Genomic DNA, 18,833 nt, shown 5'->3' with positions numbered 1-18,833 from the left:
TACTCTTGCGCGAAATATAATGACTGTGAAAAATTGACTAGCACACGGCGCGCGAGAGACTTCCCTTCCCCCCTACCCCAAAATGCTCCAGAGTGCATTGCGACTTCTCTTTTGTTGCATGATATCCAAGATGGCGTCCGCCAAGATTGAAAAGAGTTTGTACGGGCAGACAAAAGCCGGCAAAGACGTCTACAAGTACACATTTACGAACATGAATGGAGTACAAGTAGAAGTGATATCCTTTGGAGCGATCATAATTGCTGTCAAGACTCCTGATAGGTTAGGAGGAAGGGAGCTGTGAGAAATATTTGTCGCATGTCCGCATGCGTGCCTTTGCGTGCTTTCGTACAGTTAGTGGAGCAATAGCTTCATTGACCAAAGCTATAAACGCTTAAGTTCCTAAAATATTTTAGAGTTTGCAGATACCTACGACATTCTAGACATAGAGACCTTTCGCTTTTTTAATTACAAACTTGCATAAAGGCAATTTCTAGTTCATTTTATACCGCAAGGAGGGGGGGGGGGGTACCAAAACCTCCAATATTTAAAAAAAAAAATCGATACTATGCTATTTCAAAGTAAGGTAATTTATAGACTAAGAGAAAAAAAATATATTCATGATATCATGATAAAAATACAACAGCACAGAATTATAAAATAAAATTGAAAAAAAAAAAACACCTCCCCTCAAGTCCTGCCTGTTATTCTGAATATTTAGAAATGATTATTATTTATTTTATACAGAAATGGCACCTTTGAAGACATCACGCTGGGATATGATGACATCAAAGGTAAATATATAATATTGAAAGTATAAATCTTGTAAGTTACTGTATTTATCAAACAATTCTGTTTTGAACTTAGAATAGGTACTTCTCAAAATAGATTGCTCTAATAATGGGAGAGACAGACAGGGCTGATCTATAGCCTGTGAAGGTGACTGGGCACCTTAAGTTGACTTATTGCAAGTGCTACTGCCAAATTAAATAAGGGCAGATCAGCAGCGTTCACTACTTTGTCAGGAAGAATGTTCCAGGTACGTATTGTTCTTGGAAAGAACAAATAGTTAAAGGCCATGACATTGGCCTGCAACTGCTGGTTAGTCTGGGAAAGAGGAATATGTGGGATCGTCAGGGCTGAGTTTTGACTCACAACCAAAGATGACATCAGGATAGTGGGTAGCAATAATACTAGCAAAAACTGATCAGAACCCTGGAAGCACTGCAATTTTGCTTGCCGCTTGATGGACAAAGTATCTCGTAGAGGTGTGCTAGATCTTAGACGACCTGGAGATAATTGGAATGTCTAGAAGACGACATTTCCAGGTTACTATCAGGTAAGCCCTCGTTGGAAACCAGGCTTTCGAGAGGTGGAAAACTGTTCCACCCAGCTATGCTAAGATCTTCATGTCAGGCATATTACAATTATACAGGGAGCAATTTGGAGCACCATATCCCATATAGGAAGGATAAGAGCACAAACGTTACAGAGCGAAAGTGAAACGCTGCCAGCCCATTTAGCTGACCGCTGAAAACAAGCGTTTTTTCAGGGGAGGGGGGGTTCTCTGATATCAAACGGACGGGGATCATCGCCTGGATTTTTTTAAGCAACCCTAGAAGATACTAAAGTGGGCATGGTTTGGCATGAATTTACCCCCTAAAAGATAACTCAAACGTAAAAAAATTGTGATAAAAACTTTCATTTTAAACTGACTCTAATGGAAGATTGACACATTTAAATGCTCTTTCCTGACCTAGAAGTTTTAAATGAGGGATGTCTATAATAGCACCCTAAAAGATACTGAATAAAACAAAAAATCTGTGCATTCTTATTTTCACCCCTAAAAGATACCCAAGGCTCCAAATTTACACCCTCAAAGATACAACGATGATCCCAGTCTGATGGAAATAGTGAGTACCCCCCCCCCCTCCCAGGGCTTTTTTCATTCTCACTTGGGCCATTCTTTATTAGGACATTACAAACAATATTTGGGTATCCACTTCAGTTGTTTGTGTTGTTGTTGTTCTTTTCAGTGGTTTTTCCTCTCCTAGAACAGTGTAAGTTGAGAAATTCTTGCTCACCCCAGGCTTTTTTAGACCTTATGCCATCAATGGCAGCCATTTATTCATATTGTGTGTGTGATGTGATGTTATAAATGTATCAAACCGTCATCTAGGATATATTCTATGCTGCTTCATTTGGAATGTAGCCATTTTTCATGTTATATAAGTTGGACTATATACAAAAAGTGCCCAAACACAATCCCTTAAAGTAACAAAATAAATGTACCAGCACATTTGGATTGCTCTTTCTTAGCATTCCTAGCCTGTTATCATTTGTGATAGAAAATTTGCAGACATGATAAACAAACATGATAAACAATAATTTCTTGCTAAAATTCCTCAGGCTTTGAAGACAATCCACCATACTTTGGTAGTACAATTGGGCGTGTCGCCAATAGAATTGCAAATGCTGAGTTTACACTTGATGGTAAAACGTACCATCTTGCTAAGAATAATGGTCCAAACTGTCTTCATGGCGGCCTCATAGGCTTCAACAAGGTGTGTAGAAGCATTATTGACCCAAAAAACCAAAATCAATTCAAATCATTAAATTACAAGCAAGTATAAGACAATATATATAGTATAAGCAGTATAAGCAGTACAACAACTGAATACTTAAAACAAGCTGTAGATTAGTTGTCTGCGTAGGTTTGTGGAAAAAGGCAAATAAATAAACATATTGTTAAAATTCCCCTGGAGTAGTTTTGCTGAGCATTATCCCTTTATCAGATCTTGAATCACCAAAACAGGAAATTTTATTGACAAAAGAAAAACATTTTAGCAAAAAATGCCAAACAACCACTCCTTTGTTATTGTTTACAATTGAAAATACAGTGGTTTATTTGCAAGAAAACTTAAAAATAACCATTCATGATTGAAGTCTTATATTTGAATGGTATTTATTGAAAGTTTCTCAGTAACTAGCTTGAGTTAGCTGATGGAGTGGATTCACTGGGTATTGTAAGGGAGCATAATATGGCAGTGAATGGCCTTCTTTAAAGTGCCTTTCATTTGCAAACTGTATTCAATTTACAGTAGAGGTAGCTAAATACTATATGTTTCATATTTGCTGTGTCAGGTTTTGTGGCAGAGCAGTATAGAAGAAGATCATGTTAAGATGAGTTACACAAGCCATGATGGAGAAGAGGGTTTCCCTGGAAAAGTCAAAGTCACTGTTACGTACAGTCTAACAGAAGATAATGAAATCAGAATCAACTACAGTGCGACGACAAGTAAAGCTACACCTATCAATCTCACCAACCACTCCTACTTCAACTTAGCGGGACAGGTGAGTATGATTTCCACTCAACATCTATCTCTACGATAATATTTTGTTAGGCCTAAATTTCCCATTAAAATACTTTCCAAATAAGAACCAGAAACAGTTCTATTGAAAAAATACAGCATCCTGTTACCTAATCCTTATCTGGGAGCAGGGATCTGAGAAGAAGCAGGCATAAAGCTGTCTGTGATGGCTGTGCGGCACAGGCTTCACTTCTCAACCCACTTCTCAGGTCCCAGCTTCAATCAGGGATCATAGGTCAGAGATGTAAAAACCTGTTCCTCCTCTACCACTGCTGTAGCAGGCCTCGAAATGGTCATTTCCTTATAATTTTTTTAAAATTATTAGAGGGGGGGGGGAGTGCCCCCCAGTGTTCCACCCCCTGCCTGTCAACTGCATGTTGTTTTTATGTATATACACAGCTTTTTACTTTACATGAAAAATTTATCACCTCAAAAACCCTACCTCTTTTTATTTCCAAGATCTTCAATGTTTATTTTTTTCATTTTATAACCTAATTGGCCAATTATTTAAATATATTTATAGCTAGATGTTTAGTACTTGTGTCTATTCACCTCAAAAACCCTACCTCTTTTTATTTCCAAGATCTTCAATGTTTATTTTTTTCATTTTATAACCTAATTGGCCAATTATTTAAATATATTTATAGCTAGATGTTTAGTACTTGTGTCTATTTGTTTATTAATTACTATATATGTTAATTTTATACATGTTCATTACTTGTGTTAATTAATTATTTGTGTATGCTTATTGTTATTTGTTTATTACTTGTGTAAATTATTTATTATGTTTATTTTTATTATTATGTAATTATGTTTATTTCTTTGTCTATTTGTTTATAAGTTACACAGTATTCAAATATGTTTATTATTTTGTATTATTTATGTTTGCTTATTATTTTCAGTTTTTTTTTTTTTATAATGGCATGGATTCCAGGTTGCTAAGGACGTCCTAAGTCATGTGATGTGGATTGATGCCGACAAGTATCTACCAACTAATAAAGTGCAGATACCCACAGATATAATAATGTTCTTTTACCTACACAAGTTGCACTTCCCAGAATATAAATTTCCTGCAAGTCTCCTGTAAAAAAGTACCAGTGTGTACCCAGTGGGAATTTCTGTTAAAATCCAGTAAAATGATTGTGAATGCCCAGAGAAAAATTATCCAGTTTGAAAAAGTAATTTCTCTATGAAATAGTTATATCTTGTTACTATTAATTCCGAAACAGCTTCTTGGAAGTTCTTGATTTGATGTTGGAGGACAGGATATAATTGTGTAGTTGTTGCCTTCTTCAAGACCACCTCTAGTATGCCCCATGAACCTTTAAGCTTCTGTTTGTTTGTTCCAACCCCTGACCTTCATTAGTTCCTTACCCCTCCCCTCAGGGGAGTTGGCCTCTGACTCACATTACTTCCTTACCATCCCCTCAGGGGAGTTTCGACCAGTAACAGGAGAACCAGAAGGTGCATTTGACTTCACTAAACCCAAAGCAATAGGAAAAGACATTGACAAAACTCCCCCAGGATATGATCACTGTTTCTGTCTCAATCAAGGAGAAGGCATGAAAGCAAGGTAGGATCTCACATAATACTAGTTTCCTGCACTTGATACCATCCTACACATACTCAGGGGTTTCATTAGGCCCGGGCGGCCTGCGGAAGCGCCAGCTATTTTCCACCGATTGCCAGCTACTTTTTTTTAAATGTCTTAAGTTATATTTGAACTTAAAAGATAAAATAACTTCCACCCCCTACTTATCAATCTTCATCGACTACTCTGAAAGTTAATGAAAGCCCTGATACTTATACTATCCAGCATATACTTGTACTATCCGGCACATACCACTACTTTCCTGCACTTACTATAAAAATAACTATCCTATCCTCTAGCTACTTACACTATCCTGCATGTATTAATACTATCCCACACATACTATAATGCTTTCCTGCTGATAACATCCCCCAAACCATTTATTCCCATACCCTCCTTAAGGATGTGCCCCCCCCCCCCCCAATCACATTGTTAATTCTTAAATCGTTCCCTACTGCTAATCAACTTTCAGACAGAGTTCTATACCAGGATTTCTATACAGGATTCTATACCATAATAGCTTATTTGTTGGGACTGCCTTAGTTGCAATTTATTCTAAAAATTGATTAATTACAACCAAAAGCAGTCAAGAAATGGGCTCTTTACAATCCATTACATGAGGACCCCCCTCTCAATCAAAATAAGCTAACTTTTGGCATTCTTGATGTTTGTGCTTTAGGGTTGTCCATCCTGAAAGTGGCAGAGTACTGCAAATATTCACCAATCAGCCAGGAATGCAGCTGTACACAGGGAACTTCCTTGAGGGGAACACAGGAAAAGGAGGGCTTCATTACCACAACCATGATGGCTTGGCTCTTGAAGCTCAGGACTACCCAAATGCTATCAACGAGGTAACATGAAATAATGGGACATTTTGTTAGTTTTTGGAATGGATTCTATACCATAATAGCTTACTTGTTGGGACTGCCTTAGTTGCAATTTATTCTAAAAATTGATCAATTACAACCAAAAGCAGTCAAGAAACGGACTCTTTACAATCCATTACATGAGGACCCCCCTCTCAATCAAAATAAGCTAATTTTTGGCATTCTTTTATCCTGTCATCTGCTTAATAAGTGTAATAAACTGTCCTTGTCTACAGCCATCTTTTCCTAACACGGTACTCCGCCCTGGAATGGAATACAAGCGTCACATCATCTTCCAGTTTTTGGTGGAGAAATAAGGGTAGGAACCCAGATCAGTCCATGTGGGAAGGTGATAGGCAGGCAGAGAGGGAGGGATAGGGAGGCGATAGGAGTCAGGGGGGATGATAGTATGTCAGGGGGGAATGGGAGGTGACTGGGAGCCAAAGAGATATGTAGGTAATAGGAAGTCAGTTGGGAACAGGTAAGGAGCTGATAGTGAACCACAGGGGTACGACATGAGCCAGAAGGGGGAGGGAGATGGGAAGGTTTTAGGGACTCAGAGGGGGGAGGGGAAAGATTTAATTAACTTTGTTTTATTTGGCACCTTTTTATCTCAATTGGATTTCAATTCATGTTCCTATTCACAATATATTCTTTATCATCGTACTTTGTAGCGATGTCATTATAGATCAGGGGGAGGTAGGTAGGTATAGGAGCTGTTGACAGAGTAGCATTGAAATAACACAAAGAACAAGTCATAGAATGACATTTCTTCCAAAAATTTATACATCTATTGAGTCTAATACATGTGTTAGCCATGTTAGAAAATATATATTAATTTTGCAGTTGATCCAATAAACTAGAGAATAATCTTTTATAAAGATCAAAAACAAGAATTCAAATAATGATGAATGAAATGTAAAATAAAATATTTTTATACGATCTGTTTTTCTTCGGTGATAGTACATTTTCTACTCTACTTGCGCGTAATCCCGCTTTCTGATTCGTTGGTAGCCATAGCAAATCAGAGGGCATACCACGGAATTCGTCATCTCCGAAATTGTCGCAAACTTTTTCGTTGTTTGTATTGTAGAAAACAAATCTTTTTTCCGTGGTATGTACTCTTATACACCAAGATATTTGTTATTTCAAAATGTTGTGGAAATACTGATACTGATCTACTGCGGAATCAGTATTTCCCCAACATTTTGATCATAAGATGAAAAATATTGTAGCGTAAAATGGTACGTACCATGGAAAACTAGGGGAAAATTGTTAAATATCCCATACTTCCTAACTAATTGCGAGGTCTTTTCGGAAGAATTTATGGCCGTGTTTAGGGAGTAGAAGGCTACCCTTAGGCTGATGTACGCTCAGTCCCTGTTTGATGTTTTGGGTTCCCTGTGGTTGGATGTTGCTACGTCACCCGAAACACCCCCCTCACTCCCCAGGCCCTCACGGACACATGATTCCCGGTAGGCGTGTTGGAATCAGTGATACAAATCAACGCAAGATTGGAAGATGTTTTACGCCTCGGTCTTCAGAACGTGAAAATATGGTTAAACAAGTTATTTTTCAGTTCACTTATGTACAATGTTGCAAATTCTTGATTTTATTGTTCACAGTAGGAATTTATATACACATAATGTATTGAGAGAATATTTTTTTTGTTAAGAAATTCGATGAAAAATACCTAGAAAAAAGAGAAATACTACCAAGTAGTGTGTTATACTGCGTCTGATTTCGGAAGATGGATTTTTCTCTCACTTAGTATCGGTGTGAATGTTAACTGTACAGATGGGCCCAACTTGACTTCTCTCTCGACAACAAATTTGTCGCCACTTGTCGAGAACCGACGGTATGATCGCTTAGACAACCGCAGCACTGCTCCGACATTCGACAACTTATCTCGAACGTTATCGACAGTATCGTCATCGTCCACTATCGACTCTGGAAGATCTGACAGGAGATCTAGAAGCTCTGGCGACGAGCTTTCTGTTGCGGCAGACGCGCTAGTCTCAGTCCCATGCTCGGACATAGTCTCTTCGATTTCCTGTTCTTCATCCGGGATATCGCATTTTGCCGGATGTTCATCCAAATCTGTCTTGTAACCAATGTTTGTGAAAGAGAACGAGTCAGGTAAAAGAGACGCATAGCTCATGCCAAGGATGTCTTTTGAGGTTCGATCCTTTTCTTTTGGCCAATACTTTTGATGTCGATATCCGAGAATTCCAAACTGACGCTTAAATATCTCATAAGTCCCTCGGAATTTCTCATTGTAGTACTTGCGTATGAAGTGCCCGAGCTCGGTGTCCGGAAATTTTCCGCCAGACAAATGGCGGACACTGTCGTAAGAGTCGTTAAGAATCGCAACGAACATGTTGATGAGGATGAATATCATTGTGATCATGTAAGTGAAGAAGAAGACTGGTCCGATGATACGATTGGCTGACTGGATTTCCTGGAAATCAATTTCTGCGCCCAGGAACATTTGGAAGAGAGAACTCAACGCTTCTACGAAGTCAGAGTAATTCTCAATGGTTATTCCCAAGACGAGGATAGCAACAAACGCGAATGCGATCATGTCAATAAGAAAGACGATTGCATAAGTCGTGATGCTCCCTGATGAATGCTTCATTGAGGCCGTCATTTGACAGATATGACGATTGAAGCGTAGCAGTCGCAGGAATTTAATAGTGACGATGAATACCACTGTAGATAACACATAAAGCTCCAACTCTGAGAAGAGTATGACGTAGTCGATACTGGTGGTTTCGTACGGGTTCCTTTGCACGTTCTTCACGAATTGAGACACGTAATCCTCCTTGAAGAAGAACAAGACTACCGTTGCAATAGCTGTGAGCAGCTGCAACATATTTAACCAGTTCCAGAACGACACAAAGTACTTACACTTTAAGGATAGCACTTTACCAACTTCTATGATCAAGTAACAGAATATAAGGAGCAGGATTATTATCTGGATCGCATTGAAGAACTTTCGAAAGTTAAGGTCTGGGCTGGCATAGAGCGACAATGTCTGTATGTTATGATACAGAGTTGGTTTTCCAGTCGCAGGACTCATTTCGTATAAATACTTTGCGTGGCTGAACAGCGCTGTTGACGGCTCGAAAACGGTGAATTCCACGAACAAAGCAACTGTTTGCAGATCTACCCAGTTATTAGCCTGAAGATCATCAATTACTAGTAATGCCGTGCGCTTATTGTAACCCAAGTCAGCCACAAAGCCACCGCCGGCGTAGCTCTTCAGCTTTCCATGGAATGCCAGCGTCTTGAGTTCGCTAGAGGGCTGGTACCGCCATGGCATCGGACAGAGACGTCTCAGATTGAACACACTACCGTAGTGGCTAGTATTTGTTACTGGAATCCATTTGGGTAAGTTGTAGGAGGTTCTGTACTCGTGTTCAGGCTCGTAGGGCGCAAGGCAGCGGGCGAAGCTGCTCACAAACTTGTAGCGTTCTTTTTCGATTTTACACTTTGAAACTAAAAGATAAAGATCTATCATTGATATATTTTATAATAAGACACTCGCTACCATTTCAACTTTGCGTTATGGTACAATATTACACTTGAAAACTGATATAGAAAGAGTTATGTTGACACAATTTACCATGCGACACCCGCTCTACCGTGGCCACCTAGACAATTCTTTTAAGGAAAACGATGCGAAAGAGTGAGACCTAGGACAAACGCCGTTCTTTTCATGTGCCGTTACAAATGAACATAGAACGATGGAATTGGCTAATTTGCATTTGGAACGGTACATGAAAAGAACGGCGTCTAAACTAGCTCTTACTATCTTATCTCATTGGCTTTCTGTGCCTTGGTGGCCATGTTAGAGCGCGTTGTACTCTAAAGCATGGGACGCTTCTCATTGAATAATACGTCTCTTGAGGATGATGATGAGATGGCGATGATGAATTTTGTTGGTGATAGAAGTTAATATAATGATGGCGAATATCTTGACAAACAAACCAACCTGTTTTCATCCTAAGTTGCCTGAACCTCGGCATTCCGACCAGAAACGACTCCTTATTACTGATATAACCTTCATCCAGGACCGCTCCGCCAGCTGAATACCAGCTCGTGTCGTAGAGGCCTGGGACTAGCGTCCCACGTGACCATTCCCAGAAGCCCTCTATCCTGTCGACCTAAGAAATAAGAAGGTAAGAGCTATAGTGATACCCTCTTACTAATAATAAGCTTGTTTTCGTTTGCTTGACATTTTGACAGAACCAATTTAGGGACATTCACATTCGTTCACTATTCTATTGGTTGAAATAATTAAAGAGCGATTTTCAGTCGAACCATATTGGACAAATAAACTTGTAAAAAAAATCGAAGTAACCACTTAAAAATACAATTTTATACTTAAGTTACCAAATACTCCTCCTCCTTCTAAACCTTTTCCTTCTCTTCCACATCAACCTGTGGACTCGGTCGAATTGTCCCGGACACAGGTTGCAAGTACGGCGTAAACTCGCAATACGCTTACCTCCATGTAACAACTACTTACACGAATCTACTATTACAAACATTCGGTCCTTATGTCAAAAGATCTTCAAGAAAATTTAACTCACCTCCTCAAATGACGACGTGAAGATGTCATCGATGGACTTGGTAAGACGGTACCTGTCGTATCCTCGATTGGCGTACGCGAACACAAACAAACAGATGACAAAGAGCAAGTAAAACACGATCTCCGTCACAGCTTTTAACGTCTCCAGAACATTCTGACGGTACATGCGCGCCTCCTCTAACTCCTCACCCTTGGGCGGGGTTATTGATGCTCCTTTCTGCACCTCCAGTCGCGCCTTGATGCCGCCCTTCGAGGTGTTCTCTTCGACGGGTTTTCTCATGATGATGGCAAGGAGTACAGCGAAGGTAGCCACTTTGAGGGGCTGAGTCACCCCAATATCTTGAATAAAGGATATTATCACTGAGGTCAGCCATTGATTGGCCAGCTCCCCGCCCCAGGAGAGACTGTAGAATATCGTAAACGATGCAGCCACTCCTGCTGATGACAGACAAAGAAGCCAACCCAAGTAAACGAAGCAATACGGGAGACAACCAGGAGTCTTGAACTTCTTGGGTGGTGGCCCATTTGGTGTATAAGTATCCTCAAATCTGCGTCTCGCCTTAACGTTTCTGAATATTGCAACAATAAGTACATTGACGGGCACAACAACTATCGCACTTTGTAAGCCAATAACCAACTGTCTAAGACTAAGTCTGAGACTGCCGACTTTGAGGGTTTTCGTAGAATTTGTTTTGTCTCCGAATTGATAAAACATGGCACTGGCCACCATTGCACAGTACAGAACAGACAGACAGCATGACAGCCTCTGTGCGCGTGTGAACGGGCTATGCGGAGGCCTGGTGACTACTGACAACCACAAGTGTCCGTCTCCGAGGTTCCTGGACAAGCGTGAGTAAAACTGGTACTTGAAACTTGACAACTCTTTCTTAGAAGCAACCTTGAACTCCCCCTCGAGCTGCCCATCACCCTTATCGACAGCCAGCCAACGGTTACACACGAAGTAGGTCTTAGAGTCTGTCTCCAAGTTCGTAATGACAACTTGGTGTATGAACCACGAGGGGTTAGAGCCGTAATTGTCGTGCCATAGCTTGAGACTGGTAACAGGACCAATGTCATTGGAAAGTGAGACTGTAAATGTGTTGATGCTGGCGCGTGCGAACAGCCTTCTCTTGCTGTACCTATCGCTGAGTGGGATGACCTCGCTGGCGCCATTTTGGCCGCTTATGGTGGCAGCGACATTTGCCGTAGTGCCGTTATTACGCCACACACCGGTGTAAATGGTGATCTCGTACCAGTTTCCTGATGAAATGTCAAGGTGGAGGTTCTCGACGGCCTGTGGAAAAGACAGCAGAACCGTTAGGGGAGGGCAAGGGAGGGGAGTGCCATTTAATTGATTATCCTTATATACATTATATACGTAGGCAGGATTTTTTTTTAAAGTGGGCCCAAAAGGAATTTGGAAAACTTTTCCATTCATTTACTGCATCTTTGGCTGCTAGAAAGGGGGCCCGAGCCCATTGGCCCATCCTCCTTGCTACGCCCCTGACGTTCCGTAACGTCAAGCTATAAGGAAGAGAAGGCCCCACGAAGAGCTGAACAGAGGAAACCGTAACCTTCAATACGTTATTGTGAAATGGTCTCGGTAACTTGACATGCCATGTTAAGCATATGACAGCAGGGGATTTATTTTTATCTCACCTTTGCTGTATCTTTCCTGTCCGCGCGCATCGCAAAGACCAGAGCGATTAGGTATAATCCAAGAATACTGAACACAACAAAGAACACGACGAAGTTCTTGGCATCGAAGTCTTGGAATCTTTTGAACACGATATCAAAGTCAATGGGGTTGAGAGAAACAAAGAAATCGCCGCCAAACGATGTCAAGTGGTCACACTTGCAGTGCAGGGATCCGGGTCTTGACTTGGGTCCGACCTGAAGAAAGAATCAATAAGTATCGGAATCAGAATTCTCTCCATAGATACGGGAATCATTTGGTTCATGCAACATCGTCATTAACAGCGATATCGTCATTTTTGACTCGGCAAAGTGCCATCAGATCTTTGCTTATTCGCCCTTGAGGATGCTTATACTTGAAAATTCGCTTTGTTAAAGCGTACATCCCAAGTTGGTACTGCCCTGATGTCCTGATCCCTGTTAGAGCTCCGAACGCCCATCTCTATTTAGCTGTGCGTCGGTAGATAGCTCTTATGAGGTAATCTCAGGAGGGTCATAAGTTAGAGTTTCTCTGCTTTCTTGTGAAGTTTATGTCTACATGCTACTAAAAATTGGACAGTAGCTTGATGAAGAATCACGTTCTTTAAGAGATTCAGTCAGCCTCTTGTTTTCTTTTCTTTTGCATTATTTATATGGATAAAATTCGATCGTTAAAAATGCCAAAGAGATTGTAGATATATGGACGTAAAAGGATTTGTTACTTCTCCCTGCACCCTTTTGAAGACCATGTTGCGATTTTTTCGATTGAATTTGGTAAATGAAGTACAAAACTTCGCTTTAGATGGTTAGTCTAAAATTTATCGCATAATTGGTTTTGTAAAAGCAATTCAAAAGAATGGTTGATCGACATTCTTTAAAGGTACTTACTCTGCACCCTCGTGACGACCATGTCTGCCTTCCCTCTTCCCAGTACAAACACGCCCCCATAGACACCTCCATAGTGTAGTTCACGTCCCTCGTAGGATCAAACCTCGGCATGATCTTGTAGACCGGAGGTAAAGTAGTAGGGGGGTCCTTGACACCTACACAAAGTGCCCGCCTACCCCTTCCTGATCCCGAAGAGCAATCCTTCCTGATCCTGGTGCGTCGTGACGTCATGGGTTCGTGATACACGATGCCAATGTAGTGCAGTCCCACATGGCCTGTGTCGACAAACGATATCGTCACCGCGAAGGGATCAGACGAGCAGTTCACCCATCCTCCGTTGGTATAATTACACTGGGTGTAATTGGGTATTGTGGCTGTGAAGTTGTGGTCGCTGACAGTGGGTCTTTGGTGATATCGGACGTAGAGTGTGAGGTTTGCAGTACTTAAGGGTTTTATTTTGATTGTTACTGCGTACTCTTTTCCTGGGATAGTTATCACGTGGTACTGCATGCTTCCGTTGATACTCGGCTTTGCGAAAAACGCTCCTGGCTTTAGCTGAGGCAGGAATTTTAATTGCGGGATAAACAGATCGATGTCGTTTTTCAGGTTGCTGATATCCATTTCGAAACCACTTGCATTGCGCACTTTGAAATCCAGGACCGAAGATTTGACGTTCACTGCCTGCCTACTCCAAGTGTATGGGTTTGTCTTGAAAGACACCATCTGTAAACAGAAGAATTCAAGAACCATTGTCAGCGACTCCTTATCGTTTTCATTTCATTTATTAAGGATGAATTTCGAAATAACTATCTAAAGAAAAAAGTTTTATAAATTATTATTATAGTTGATTCTCTATTCTCCTTTTATTAATCTTATTATCTCACCTGAGTGCTAAGGAATTCATTGTTCCTCGTCGTCAACCCGTTTATAAGATCTTTCGTGGATGGTAACTGTACCCTAGTTCCTCCATTAACTAATGATTTTCCACCAATGAGGGAAGGATTCTGCCTGTCAATCACCATATCGAGCATGCGCGTTGTTATGACACTTGGCTTCTCGTATAGTTCTTTTGTTTTCAGTAAATTGCCGCCGACTTGATCCACAAGCGCAAGGGTTTTCACGACCATATCTTTACTCTGAATAAGAATAGAGTAAATTCAAATCATACCCCACGCAACGTAAGAATGGTCAATCAACATCCCCAATATCATCATCATCACCATACTTAATCATAATTAACATCATCACCATTATCATCATCACGATCCTCACCAACACCATCACCAGCACCACCATCATCACCTACCATCATCACCATTATCGTCACCACCATTTTTATCATCACCATCATCATCAACACCATCATCACCATTACCATCATCACCATTATCGTCATCACCATTTCCATATTATCAGGTTCATCATAATTACCACAATCACTAAAATCATCTTGACAGTTACCATGTCCATTACCATTATCACGGCCATTACAAATATGATTTTGTGATGGTCATTTTTTATCTTGTACATCTTGTAATATACAAAAGAACTTTGGCGGCAGACTATTCAACTTTTGTGGGGAGTGACTTATTGAGGGGAAAATCATGCATGCCCTTCGGGTGGAAGATAAGAGCTCCCCCCTTACTCTAAATGGTCGACCCCCTAATTAATAGCATTTAGAAAATTCTTGCCTTCTTCTGTGAAGTGATGTCTCTTTTTTGTCTTGACTCCTGTTGTGTGGGGGGTGTGGCATAAGCAGACAATATCCAGACCATGTTACCCATGTCGTGAAGTAACCCTGATCCCAAACTTTGAACTATAGACTCCTTTTGGTCAGTTCTACTCTTATTCGCGACCTCAGCCTCAAAATACGATGCCATAGAGGCCAATAAAGCTACCGTCTTCTCCTGAAAAAAAAAAGGGTTTAGACAAAGAGTAGGAGATATTCCCGTTATCTGTGATTTGACGGAGATCTCGTTTTGCTTCCGTCACCTGCGATTTGAAGGAGAACTCGTCTTCGACGGAGAGCTCGTCTCTTTTACCTGTGATTGGATAGAGAGCTCGTCTCGTTTACCTGTGATTGGACAAAGAGCTCGTCTCGTTTACCTGTGATTGGATAGAGAGCTCGTTTACCTGTAATTGGATAGAGAGCTCGTCTCGTTTACCTGTGATTGGATAGAGAACTTGTCTCGTTTACCTGTGATTGGACAAAGAGCTCGTCTCGTTTACCTGTGATTGGATGAGAGCTCGTTTACCTATAATTTGATAGAGAGCTCGTCTCGTTTACCTGTGATTGGATAGAGAGCTCGCCTCGTTTACCTGTGGTTGGTTAGAGAGCTCATCTCGTTTACCTGTGATTGGATAGAGAGCTGGCCTCGTTTACCTGTGATTGGATAGAGAGCTCGTCTCGTTTACCTGTGATTGGATAGAGAGCTCGTTTACCTGTGATTTGACGGAGAGCTCGTCTCGTTTACCTGTGATTGGATAGATAGCCGTCTCGTTTACCTGTGATTGGACAAAGAGCTCGTCTCGTTTACCTGTGATTTGACGGAGAGCTCGTCTCGTTTACCTGTGATTTGACGGAGAGCTCGTCTCGTTTACCTGTGATTTGACGGAGAGCTCGTCTTGTTTACCTGTGATTCGACGGAGAGCTCGTCTCGTTTACCTGTGATTCGACGGAGAGCTCGTCTCGTTTGCCTGTGATTTGACGGAGAGCTCGTCTCGTTTACCTGTGATTTGACGGAGAGCTCGTCTCGTTTACCTGTGATTCGACGGAGAGCTCGTCTCGTTTACCTGTGATTTGACGGAGAGCTCGTCTCGTTTACCTGTGACTTGATGGAGAGCTCGTTTCGTTACCTCTTACTTGACAGAGGGCTCGTTTACCTGTGATTGGACAGAGAGCTCGTCTCGTTTACCTGTGATTCGACGGAGAGCTCGTCTCGTTTACCTGTGATTCGACGGAGAGCTCGTCTCGTTTACCTGTGATTTGACGGAGAGCTCGTCTCGTTTACCTGTGACTTGATGGAGAGCTCGTTTCGTTACCTCTTACTTGACAGAGGGCTCGTTTACCTGTGATTGGACAGAGAGCTCGTCTCGTTTACCTGTGATTTGACAGAGATCTCGTCTCGTTTACCTGTGATTGGATAGAGAGCTCGTCTCGTTTACCTGTGATTGGATAGAGAGCTCGTCTCGTTTACCTGTGATTGGACGGAGAGCTCGTCTCGTTTACCTGTGATTGGACGGAGAGCTCGTCTCGTTTACCTGTGATTGGACGGAGAGCTCGTCTCGTTTACCTGTGATTGGACGGAGAGCTCGCCTCGTTTACCTGTGATTGGATAGAGAGCTCGTCTCGTTTACCTGTGATTGGATAGAGAGCTCGTCTCGTTTACCTGTGATTGGACGGAGAGCTCGTCTCGTTTACCTGTGATTCGACGGAGAGCTCGTCTCGTTTACCTGTGATTCGACGGAGAGCTCGTCTCGTTTACCTGTGATTGGACGGAGAGCTCGTCTCGTTTACCTGTGATTGGACGGAGAGCTCGTCTTGTTTACCTGTGATTCGACGGAGAGCTCGTCTTGTTTACCTGTGATTCGACGGAGAGCTCGTCTCGTTTACCTGTGATTGGACGGAGAGCTCGTCTCGTTTACCTGTGATTCGACGGAGAGCTCGTCTCGTTTACCTGTGATTGGATAGAGAGCTCGTCTCGTTTACCTGTGATTTGACGGAGAGCTCGTCTCGTTTACCTGTGATTGGATAGAGAGCTCGTCTCGTTTACCTGTGATTGGATAGAGAGCTCGTCTCGTTTACCTGTGATTGGACGGAGAGCTCGTCTCGTTTACCTGTGATTGGATAGAGAGCTCGTCTCGTTTACCTGTGATTGGACGGAGAGCTCGTCTCGTTTACCTGTGATTGGACGGAGAGCTCGTCTCGTTTACCTGTGATTGGACGGAGAGCTCGTCTCGTTTACCTGTGATTGGACGGAGAGCTCGTCTCGTTTACCTGTGATTGGATAGAGAGCTCGTCTCGTTTACCTGTGATTGGATAGAGAGCTCGTCTCGTTTACCTGTGATTTGACGGAGAGCTCGTCTTGTTTACCTGTGATTCGACGGAGAGCTCGTCTCGTTTACCTGTGATTCGACGGAGAGCTCGTCTCGTTTGCCTGTGATTTGACGGAGAGCTCGTCTCGTTTACCTGTGATTTGACGGAGAGCTCGTCTCGTTTACCTGTGATTCGACGGAGAGCTCGTCTCGTTTACCTGTGATTTGACGGAGAGCTCGTCTCGTTTACCTGTGACTTGATGGAGAGCTCGTTTCGTTACCTCTTACTTGACAGAGGGCTCGTTTACCTGTGATTGGACAGAGAGCTCGTCTCGTTTACCTGTGATTCGACGGAGAGCTCGTCTCGTTTACCTGTGATTCGACGGAGAGCTCGTCTCGTTTACCTGTGATTTGACGGAGAGCTCGTCTCGTTTACCTGTGACTTGATGGAGAGCTCGTTTCGTTACCTCTTACTTGACAGAGGGCTCGTTTACCTGTGATTGGACAGAGAGCTCGTCTCGTTTACCTGTGATTTGACAGAGATCTCGTCTCGTTTACCTGTGATTGGATAGAGAGCTCGTCTCGTTTACCTGTGATTGGATAGAGAGCTCGTCTCGTTTACCTGTGATTGGACGGAGAGCTCGTCTCGTTTACCTGTGATTGGACGGAGAGCTCGTCTCGTTTACCTGTGATTGGACGGAGAGCTCGTCTCGTTTACCTGTGATTGGACGGAGAGCTCGCCTCGTTTACCTGTGATTGGATAGAGAGCTCGTCTCGTTTACCTGTGATTGGATAGAGAGCTCGTCTCGTTTACCTGTGATTGGACGGAGAGCTCGTCTCGTTTACCTGTGATTCGACGGAGAGCTCGTCTCGTTTACCTGTGATTCGACGGAGAGCTCGTCTCGTTTACCTGTGATTGGACGGAGAGCTCGTCTCGTTTACCTGTGATTGGACGGAGAGCTCGTCTTGTTTACCTGTGATTCGACGGAGAGCTCGTCTTGTTTACCTGTGATTCGACGGAGAGCTCGTCTCGTTTACCTGTGATTGGACGGAGAGCTCGTCTCGTTTACCTGTGATTCGACGGAGAGCTCGTCTCGTTTACCTGTGATTGGATAGAGAGCTCGTCTCGTTTACCTGTGATTTGACGGAGAGCTCGTCTCGTTTACCTGTGATTGGATAGAGAGCTCGTCTCGTTTACCTGTGATTGGATAGAGAGCTCGTCTCGTTTACCTGTGATTGGACGGAGAGCTCGTCTCGTTTACCTGTGATTGGATAGAGAGCTCGTCTCGTTTACCTGTGATTGGACGGAGAGCTCGTCTCGTTTACCTGTGATTGGACGGAGAGCTCGTCTCGTTTACCTGTGATTGGACGGAGAGCTCGTCTCGTTTACCTGTGATTGGACGGAGAGCTCGTCTCGTTTACCTGTGATTGGATAGAGAGCTCGTCTCGTTTACCTGTGATTGGATAGAGAGCTCGTCCCTCTTGTCGGTCACCCCCGCCACCACCGCCGCCACCTGACTCAACTCCTCGAGCCTCGTCACGTTCACCATGATAGTAGACCATGCGTCAGTGATTGAATCCTTGATCTTGGATGAGAAATACCGCTTAGTAACTGATCTAAAACAAGGTCCTGAAGTTTAACAGTCGCGTGCCTGATCTAATCATAGTCATTCCCGCTAGACTACTGCGAGTGAAATCAGGGGCTGGTGTAGCTTTTCGCTATGCTCCATAAATACTATCTAAAAATGCAACTAAATTTTCCAACTTCTCTGAGAACTGGACAAATAATTAGGGCTTGGACGCTTAACGGAAAT

At 42.4% G+C, this 18,833-nt stretch overlaps 2 protein-coding genes across 6 annotated transcripts in view; one reads left to right on the top strand and one right to left on the bottom strand.

Moving 5' to 3' along the window:
• The first annotated feature begins 35 nt into the window (after positions 1 to 35).
• On the top strand, positions 36 to 6,266 carry LOC5509733 (galactose mutarotase). The gene is made up of 8 exons (XM_048730199.1): positions 36 to 279; positions 745 to 791; positions 2,407 to 2,561; positions 3,142 to 3,351; positions 4,303 to 4,384; positions 4,800 to 4,941; positions 5,639 to 5,810; positions 6,062 to 6,266. Exons 1-8 carry the CDS (start codon positions 83 to 85, stop codon positions 6,140 to 6,142), a joined length of 1,086 nt encoding a protein of 361 aa, XP_048586156.1. The 5' UTR covers positions 36 to 82; the 3' UTR covers positions 6,143 to 6,266.
• A 1,148-nt stretch (positions 6,267 to 7,414) lies between these two features.
• Positions 7,415 to 18,833, bottom strand: part of LOC5509709 (polycystic kidney disease protein 1-like 2) — a 29,958-nt gene continuing 18,539 nt past the window's right edge. For 4 of the 5 annotated variants that reach the window (XM_048730197.1, XM_048730194.1, XM_048730196.1 and 1 more), the window contains 9 exons: positions 18,498 to 18,605; positions 15,618 to 15,641; positions 14,676 to 14,891; positions 13,869 to 14,120; positions 12,985 to 13,707; positions 12,082 to 12,315; positions 10,424 to 11,716; positions 9,823 to 9,994; positions 7,415 to 9,326 (listed from right to left, as the gene is read on the bottom strand). In XM_048730197.1, coding sequence (XP_048586154.1) covers positions 7,552 to 9,326; positions 9,823 to 9,994; positions 10,424 to 11,716; positions 12,082 to 12,315; positions 12,985 to 13,707; positions 13,869 to 14,120; positions 14,676 to 14,891; positions 15,618 to 15,641; positions 18,498 to 18,605 — 4,797 coding nt within the window. In that variant the 3' untranslated portion in view covers positions 7,415 to 7,551. Of the gene's footprint in view, positions 9,327 to 9,822; positions 9,995 to 10,423; positions 11,717 to 12,081; positions 12,316 to 12,984; positions 13,708 to 13,868; positions 14,121 to 14,675; positions 14,892 to 15,617; positions 15,642 to 18,473; positions 18,606 to 18,833 lie in introns of all 5 variants that reach the window. The other variant, XM_048730195.1, reaches the window with a different exon arrangement.

Source organism: Nematostella vectensis, chromosome 7 (genome assembly GCF_932526225.1).
Source record: "Nematostella vectensis chromosome 7, jaNemVect1.1, whole genome shotgun sequence".
Lineage (NCBI taxonomy): Eukaryota > Metazoa > Cnidaria > Anthozoa > Actiniaria > Edwardsiidae > Nematostella > Nematostella vectensis.
This window is presented reverse-complemented; position numbering and strand designations above follow the sequence as displayed.

Coding starts and splice junctions, on each gene's coding strand:
- LOC5509733 (XM_048730199.1), top strand. CDS start 83: ATGCTCCAGAGTGCATTGCGACTTCTCTTTTGTTGCATGATATCCAAG. Junction 2,562..3,141: donor GCCTCATAGGCTTCAACAAG/GTGTGTAGAAGC, acceptor TTGCTGTGTCAG/GTTTTGTGGCAGAGCAGTAT. Junction 5,811..6,061: donor ACCCAAATGCTATCAACGAG/GTAACATGAAAT, acceptor CCTTGTCTACAG/CCATCTTTTCCTAACACGGT.